Source organism: Equus asinus, chromosome 21 (genome assembly GCF_041296235.1).
Source record: "Equus asinus isolate D_3611 breed Donkey chromosome 21, EquAss-T2T_v2, whole genome shotgun sequence".
Lineage (NCBI taxonomy): Eukaryota > Metazoa > Chordata > Mammalia > Perissodactyla > Equidae > Equus > Equus asinus.
Window position 1 is genome coordinate 95519433 of NC_091810.1, and position 8928 is coordinate 95528360.

The 8928-nt window shown below is 46.1% G+C and overlaps 1 protein-coding gene across 11 annotated transcripts in view; it reads left to right on the forward strand.

The window, feature by feature from the left end:
- MED12L (mediator complex subunit 12L) overlaps positions 1–6117 on the forward strand; it is a 312345-nt gene extending 306228 nt beyond the window's left edge. For all 11 annotated transcript variants that reach the window (XM_070493672.1, XM_070493674.1, XM_070493670.1 and 8 more), the window contains 2 exons: positions 3099–3180; positions 5522–6117. In XM_070493672.1, coding sequence (XP_070349773.1) covers positions 3099–3180; positions 5522–5574 — 135 coding nt within the window. In that variant the 3' untranslated portion in view covers positions 5575–6117. The remainder of the gene's footprint in view (positions 1–3098; positions 3181–5521) is intronic.
- Positions 6118–8928: the final 2811 nt, after the last annotated feature.

Genomic DNA, 8928 nt, shown 5'->3' on the forward strand with positions numbered 1-8928 from the left:
CATCCACCACTCCCCAGCACAAACACACGTGCACACAAGCACATGAGCATGCACACACACACTGCTTCTCAGGTACCTAGTTTCTGCTGTGGCTCCTCACAATGTCCAATCTGAGACGATCACTACAGTGTCTCATTCTGTGAATTGCTCTATTTGAAGCTGACTTTAAATGAACACAAAGAAGGCAGCTAAGTGTTTGTTGAATGAATAAAGGTTATGCACTGTGTACCTTAATCAGCTAAGATTAGACAACTTTGCAGCCAACTATTTAGAATCTGTGATTATTTCCAAGTAGTTAATATTTGGAAGCTAGTATTTCCCCTTAAGGACAGCCTTGGGATGTGGTGACGGTCGTGAGCTCTGGGTCCAGAGAGCGCACTCTGAATTCCAGGACTGACAGGAACCACAAGCAGGTGACTTCATCCCGCAGAGCCTCAGTTTCCCCGTCTGTAAAGTGAGAAGAACAGAGTTAAAGGTTCACAGTCCCTGACATTCATTTCCAAAATTCAAGTGCCCTTCGAAACGGACGTTTTCTTTGTAACTCACTGAACAGCCAACCCTGACCTGACTTCATGTGGCAGCGGAAGTTGGCCTGAACGAACCTGGAGCTCTTGTCATCTGTTTTACCTGATGTGGCTATTCCTGGGTCTCGCTGTGGAGGTTGAATGTGTTTGATTACAGTGCTGTCCTGGACCTTGCTTGGTCTGCATATCATGAATGTTGCAGAGTAATCTGTAGGTGCACTCAATCCAAAACACCCTGCCCCAAGGACTCCAGGCGAGAGGGTGAGGGTCAGCGTCACCTTGTCAGGACGACGGGGGCTGCTGTGTCCACGTCACGTCTACAACGCTGCCTTGAACCTGGTGCCATGTCAGGTTTTGTTACATGAGTAGGGTGCTGTTTCCAAATAAGCACAGAGACCATGGAATAGAAAACAGAGCATTATTTTACTGGCATTTCCGCCTCCGTGAAAGATGAGTTTTTGTTTTCCCTCTTAATTTGGTCAAGAAAAAAGAACTGGCAGTGTGCTGTTTCACCGCTTTGTGTCAGGGACAATCGTGACCGTGGTGGAGCCACATTTTTCCTGTTCAGGAAAGTTTGGGAATTGAAGGCCCTTCTGAGGGAGTCGTCCCGTTCGTGTTTACTGAGCGCCCACCTGTGCCTCGCACTGCTGGGCCCTAGGGACGCATTGGCAGATGAGCCCCACATCACTCACTTCTAGAGGGAGAGAAGCACCTGGCCAGGTGTCCCGCCAGATACTCAGCTTTAAAGAATCAGCCCAGAAATGCCCATATTAGGGTGGCCAGATGAAATACAGGACTCACAATTAATTTGAGTTTCAGGTAAACAATAAATAATTCCTCGTAGAATTATGTTAAATATTACATGGGACATACTTATACTGAATGCGATATTTGTTCCATGCAATATTTGGGACATACTTAAAACTAAGTACTGGGGGCTGGCTCCGTGGCCTAGTGGTTAAGTTCGCGTGCTCCGCTGCAGCGGCCCAGGGTTCGGATCCTGGGTGCGGACATGGCACCGCTCGTCAGGCCACGTTGAGGCGGCGTCCCACACCCCACAACTAGAAGGACATGCAACTAAGATATACAACTGTGTAGAGGGGGGTTTGGGGGAGATAAAGCAGAAAAAGAAAAAAAAAGATTGGCAACAGTTGTTAGCCCAGGTGCCAATCTTTAAAAAAAAAAAAAACTAAGTACTCATTTGTCGATCTGAAATTGACATTTAGCTGGGCATTCTGTATTTTCATTTGCTAAATCTGGCAATCCTACCTCTAATTCTGGGCTATTTTCAGCCACATTCGCAACCCCTGAGGAGGAAATAGATGTTGCACTCATATTGGGTAATTGAGGTTTTTTAAAAGGATGATTTATAGAGGTATGGGCAGGGTGAAGGGAAACTCACTAGGGATCATGAAACACCCAGGCTGGAATCAGTTAGTACCCCTAGGCCCAGAGGGGCAAGAAGAGGGAGAGGAATGGAGAGGGCCGCTGAGAGAGTGTGGTCTTCCCAGAGTGCAATGTATGCCACCAGCACGGACCCGTTATGAAGGAGGTTGTCAAAAACAAAACTTTACTCTGTTCCCACCCAATTTCACTGTCCTTCTGGCATGCGATCCCCAGGTGTGCCCCCTCCCCACCCAGAGGTTGGAAGGCAAGGGGGCCAGTCTGCTGACACACGCCATGCAGGTGCCCCCGTGAGCACAGAGTCATGAACAGTAAATGGGTCTGGAGGCGAGTGGGGAGCAGCCAGCCCACTTCCTGTGTGGCCTTGTAGCAGCACACTTCCTCTGTTAGAGCAATAGTAAGCCAGGCGGAAAGAAGGGAAGGAAGAAAAGAGTGGCAGCCTGACATTTGAAGGTTGAGGGGGAAAAGTAAATCAGCACTACCCATGATTTTAATGGAAAGTAATTTTGCTTCTAGCAGCTAGATTCTTTTTCCTCTTTGGAAGAATTCCCACAGTTTCTTGTATCAAGGGTTAGAACCGGGGCCCCCGTGGGCCTCCCATGGTGCCTGTGCTTGCGCAGCCCTGGAGGGGAGCGCCTCCTCAAAGTTCGAGCCCTAGTGCCCCGTGCGGCTCGCCCTAACCCTGCCCTGGCCACACCGTGCCACAAGCAGGCTTGGCTGACCTTCGTCCTCCATGGAGTGGGAGGGCGTGGTCCTGGAGGAGCCCTGGGCCTGGGGCCCTGCCCTGCTCACCACGCTGGTCTCCATTCACACAAGGGAAGGGCTGTGGTGCTCGAACAAACCCGACCAGAGAGCTGTCGTTCTGCTCTTGAAAACGGTTTATGGTATTGTGACTCTAATGAGCCAGCAGTGACGGTGCAATGACAAGGGTGTGGAGCCCCTGGCCACCTCTCGACGTGGACTTCTTCACCAGGGCCCCTCAGATACATGCTGAGGAGCCACTCCGAGAATGGTTCAGACGTACCCCGGGGTGAGGATGAGAATTGACGTGTGCACACTGGCCGTGGCAGATGTAAAGTGCCCTGCAGACCATGGCCCAGGTTAGTCTGTGTTCTTGTCTGTGCTGGGCACGTGGGCTGATGTCCCCCCTCTCTCCTGTCACCGTTACAGTTCCCCAGGCCAGGCCTGCAGCAGACCCAGCAGCAGCAGCAGACGGCAGCCCTGGTGCGGCAGCTCCAGAAGCAGCTTTCCAGTAAGTATCCCCCGTCTCCGAACAGGCGGCTCCCCTCCCGGGAAATCAAAAACAGCAAGCCAGCCAGACACCCGGGGGGGGGGGGGCCCTCAAAACCTGTGCTGTCTCCCTTGGGACCGTATTCTCTTCAGTTTATCCAGGCTGTTCTCCGTTTGTTTTGTTTGGGTTTGGTTTTGGTTTAAATGCTGCTTTTCCTGGAAAAGCCCTGGTCTTTGGCTTGAGTTCATGAAGATGTTTTCCTATTGCTTCTGTCTGTATCTGGAAATGTGTCTTTTCACTTGGGGGACCCCTGTGGAACTGCGGGTGCCTCTTTATAAAGCCGGAAGGTTCAGAGCACAGCTCAGCTGGTGCCCTCAAGAGCGCTGATGAAGGAGGAGGGGTGGCCCCCCAAAGGTCTCAGATGGAGAGAGGCCGGTCGCTACGGCCTGACTGCACTTACCACTCGCCGTCCTACCCTCCTGCTAGCCACTCAAGAAATCTGAACCTGTAACAGCACAGGCAGTGTTTCTCCAGGAGCCTTGCCTGTTAGGTCAGTGTGATGTGTTTCCTTCTACCCTGTGCCGCCTCTCCAGAGCGCGTACTAACGGCCCGTTTCATCCGACCTTATCTAGATGCCAGCAGCATGCTCTCAGGAATGGGGCCACCCCTGTGCTGGGGCCACAGGACGGGAGGTTCCTTTAGAAATGGGGGCCAGCCCGCTGTGATGCAGAGAGTAATGGCCTGGCAGTCAGGAGCGCTGCATTCTGGTGCCAGCCCTGCCACCGTTCCCTGGGTCGCGTAGTTTCTCCTCCACGTGGTCAGGAGCGAGGAGCGTGGCTAGCATTTCCTCCTGGGTCTCAGGTTACGTGCCTGAGGGGCTGAGTGAGGAGCAGCTAGTCCTGCAGGCTGTGGCGTGGGTCTCCTGGGATGTCGTGAGGAAAAGGGTCTGTTTCAGGCCGAGGGCAGCTTGATTCTAGTCCTGATTCCCTGCTGGCTGCTGTCTGAGTGGATTTCCTGGCAGGGGGAACGCTCCTCTTGGACCTCGTGTCTCTGCCAGGGCCTGACCAAGATCTTTTTTTTTTGTTTTCTTCTAATATTTTCCTTATAGCCTCATTAAATTTCAGTTAAATCATGTAAATCAGTCTTCTTTTCCAAGAGCTGTTTCATGAGGATGGTCTGTGAAACAAACGTGTGGCTAAAATTTCATTGTGCTTCATTAATTCCAGAGTTCATATTTTCACATGGCTACAGAGAGAATATAATTTTAAGGCAGAGATGACGTGTTTATATTTTAGAGTTTTGCTGGTGTTTAGAAGTAGTCCCTGTGGTTTTTATGTAGTGGCCCCTATTTCGGGAGCACATCTTCTCTTGTTTCCTGCTTCCCGGTGCTCACAGAATGCAGCTTTTCTGTTGGTTTTAAGCCGTCATTTAGGGAGGCCCTTCCTGGACCAGGCGCTCGACCTTATGTGTGTTAATTCCCTTGATTCCTAGCCCACCCCGTGAGAGGAGGGGCTGTGACTGTCCCTGTGTGTAGACGAGGACATGGCTGAGGCAGAGCCCGAGGTTCTTCAGCCGACAGGAAGGGCACGGCTGGGCCTGGAGCTCGCACGGCCTCCCCCAGAGCCCACTTCTGAAGCACGGTGCACACTCTGCTGCCTGATGAGAGCAGTTATGCCACCTCTTTTGTTGAAGAACGGTGTCCATGATGAGCTGCCCAGGGCACAACTCCAGAGGGCTCCTTTTAGATCGTAGCCCATGGCGTGGGCCTCTGGAACTGAATAATCCCCCAGAGTTGTGTAGGCACTAGTAGCGGCTGCTGAGCCTGTATCGTATTCTTGGACCTACTGCCTGCTCTTTATTTTTCCTCTGTTTGTGTGTGCACATGTACCTGTATGCATAGCCACACACTTGAGTCAGCACACGCAGAGCCGCCCTCATACACACATACACTCTTGTCAGTTCTCATGTATCTTACGGCTGTTTGCAGAAAACTGTCTGGTTTCAAGTACTTCTCACCTATTCTGATGTCCGTGTTAACCCTCTGACTGGGAGAGTTAATGAAAGTGTGAGAATTCTCCATGTTTTATTTTCATATGTTGCTGCTGTTGTTTCTTAGTTCAGAGAGAGACTTTGGATGGGCTTATGCTCCTCCTAGGACCTTGTGCTGGCCCCTCTGCGGAATGAATTCAGCTGCCGTCTTTAGACCCTGCCTCCCAGGGCTCCAGGCGGTGCTGTGCTCGCCGGCCAGCCTGATCCCCGTTCCTGAGGCTGGCTCTGAGAGCAGCGACAACAGGAGTAGCGTCTGTCTGTCTGTGGCCTAACTTGCATCTGCAGTCTCATGTGAATGTATTTTTCTCAATAGGTAACCAGCCACAGCAAGGAGTGGCTCCCTATGGGCACCCTTCACACTTCTGACCCCAGAAGAGGACGAGACGTGAAGTTTGGTGTTTGCACTGAAAAACAGAAAATCAAGTTTAATGCATTAGTCGTCTTTAGAAATGTCCCTTGGTTCTTTTATTTCTTTGAAGTTTTCCTACGTTTTAGGCTTCATTTCATACGAAGGTGTTTCAACAGAAAGTAATGGAGGAGATGGGGTTTGGTGGTGTTGCATTCAACTCTGAAGTAGGTTTAACAATGTGGATCATGAGGGCCTACTCCAGGAAGAGTGTGGTAGCAGACCTTTCGAAATTGGTGCTTTTTTTTTTTTAATCTCATAGTTATAGAAAGAATGAATTATGGTGGATTTAACATATTTATGTATTCATTAATGATGAAGATTTATTTTTGCAAACTGTGCCGGACCAAACTACTGATTTGAAAGGCATGTCCGATCTTGACCCGGAAGTGACCCATTTATTCAGCATTCACCTTTGATGGTGAAATGGACATTGATTCGCATTGCTCTCATTTGAAATGTTTGTAATTTCATAAGCACTTTATAAACTTTGTTCTTATTTATGTAGGGTTTTTCTTTGCTTTTGTTGTGGTCAAAAGGTGCTGAAACAGATTGTTGCTTAGTCCTTAAGCTTCTTAGACCAAGAACTTAAACCAGGGCTTCCGTGAGAGTCACCCCAAGGTGTGTGGAAGCCTGTTAGAAGTAGCCGCGCTTGAATGTGGTGTCCGTGGCAAGGTCATTGGCCAGAGTCTTTGTGAAGGTAGAACGAGTAAATTTTAAAGGCCCGAGCAAATCACAGTGGAATTGTTCCAATTATTTATTGCCAGATTTGGCAAAAATGACTCTGTCCAGTTTGGGTTCTCCTGAACCTTATGCCAACTGAGAAAAAAAAATCTCGCAGCTGGCCTCAGATTGCACAGCGCTCAACCTTGACACGGTTCCCAGAGAATCTGGCCCCCAAGTCCAGAAGCCTCTGGCTTTCATAAGAGATGTATTTGCTGTTTATTTTGTATGGTAAGTATTTGCTATTTTGAACTTAATTATTAATGTTGGTGTCAGTCTTGGTTGTGCATTGCATATACTGTATTTATAAATTGGTGCAGAAAGCACAAGTAAAGTAAATTATACATCAAATTTATTATAAAGAAATAGTAACTATTTTAACTTTGTTCAAGTATGTGGTAATTTGCTCCTATTAGAGTAAAAAATACAGTAAATTATTATCAGTTTGTGGAACTTAAGAGTATTCCATATAATATTTTTTTAGATTTAGATGCATAAAATTTTGAATGTGAGAATTGCAGGGCATTTTAAAACATATGTGGGGGATATTTTCCCATGTTCTGTGTTAATTCATTTTCTTTTGCCATATGATTTTCCATGTAATGTAGTCAAGCATACTGTGAATAGATTTGTCTATAATGAGCAACCATGTAGAACTCCTTTTTTTAAATGTAGCTAGTACAACTTCAGTAGATCACTTCTTTTGCAAATCATTATATAAATAATTTATATCTTCCTAGGTGAGTTACTCATTGCAAAGTTTGACTCATGCAAACGACCTCAGATACACGTCCGCTTACTTTGCTGTGGCAGCATCCGTGTGAACCGCTTTGTACACTGTGAAACTCTTTCCCTCCAGCCTGCTCATTTCGTGTTTACTCTGGGCTGGAAACGACTTTGCCAAAACATTAAAGACCATCCTTTTCACTAAATTACTATATTCTATCTGCTTTCAGAAGATGAATCTTTACATTTCAGCTGGTTTTGTATGTCAGATTTTTTTCCCTCTTGAGAATCATACTTAGAGTTCATGAAGTTATTTTTCTTCAAAGTAATATATTCATATAAGGACTGCCTTGGCAAAACCACCGAAATGTGAATGTCGTGCCTAGTGAGTCGTGTTCTCTCCTGATTGTTTTCTTTCTTTTCAAGAGTTATTGGCATTTAAAATGCCACTTTTCAGTTTGAGCCATATATTTTTGTAGCTCAATATTGCAAACAGCAGTAATACTGTTTCCAGAATGAGTGTTATAATTGCATAGCATTTATATGCACTTTATATTTTGCAGAAGTTAGTGAAATTAATTTATTAATCATTTTGCACATGAAAGCTGTGGGGTATACTTTTTCTGTTGTCTTTTTCCTTTAGTTGAGGAAGCGAAGTCATGGTCAGGCCCTATAATTTAACAATTCTATGGAAAGTGAGGAAAAACCTAAAGCTGGTTTTCCCCTGTGCATTATAAAGAGAACAACTGGAATTTTTGATCTAGTCCTATCATGTTTCCTCCGACTTAATCCTCTATCCTGAGAGGATTCTTTTTTAGCAAATGCATTAATTCATATTAAGATGATCACAGGGAAAGCCCTATCCTTTGGCAGACCTGGTAATGTGCTCGATGAGATAGAAAGGAAGTCATCATCGGAGAAAATGGAGACCCCAGATACCCTTAAAGATAAGGCTTTGAAGTCAGTGCAGCTCGATGTAAGAAGCCCTAGGCACCCTATTTGCACTGCAGGCTCATTCCTAACGGGGGTTACATTTGTCATTTTATTCACGCCTCTTGGCCCGGAAGTAAGTCCCCCCCTCAGGTGGGGCCAGCTGAAAGTTGGTGTGATGGAAATGATGCAGCGAGCTCCCAGGATGTTTCAGATAGTTAACTGGGAGGGGCTGACCTAGCCATTGGTTTTGTGTGCTGAATTATCCGAGCAAGACCTTTGGCAAGTTCTTCTTCTTTTCTGCTTATTAAAGCTCCTATAATTATTCTTAAATAATAGGTGAATATTCGAGTAGATGCTGGAGAAATTACACTGGAAAATCTTCCCAGCTGCTAGAATTAGAAAAGATCAATCTTAATGTCCCCCAGATTAATTCAGGTTGAATTAAGCATGTAATATGAATAAATTCAGTGAATTAACAAAAAGCATTTTCTGTAGGGTTGACCAAATTAAGTACAGTGAAACTTCATTACATGTATCAGATCTAGATTTTCTCAAACATTTTCCTGCCACATAGAGGATTGTCACAATGAAATAAACGCTCATAAAGCAATGGTTCCTCCTCAGAAAACTCTCCTTGTAAACAGTTCTAAACCCAGGGGTGCCTGAAGTAGGTTTTGAAGTTATAAGGAAGTTTCATTGTATTTTTAAAACCTTTTCCATGGGTTTATTTGGACAAAAGGTAATCAACCCCCTTTCCAGACTTTATGATGTGCAGGGATTAAGTTGCTTTTTACACGTGAAAAAGTTAGCCTGCATTGATTTTTAAATGCAGTCACTAAAACATTTTTGTATTCCCCATCAGTGAAAATTGTCAGTGTGCTCAAAATGGTGAATCGTAATCAAAACAGCTCAGTGCTTGTTTTCTGTAGGTT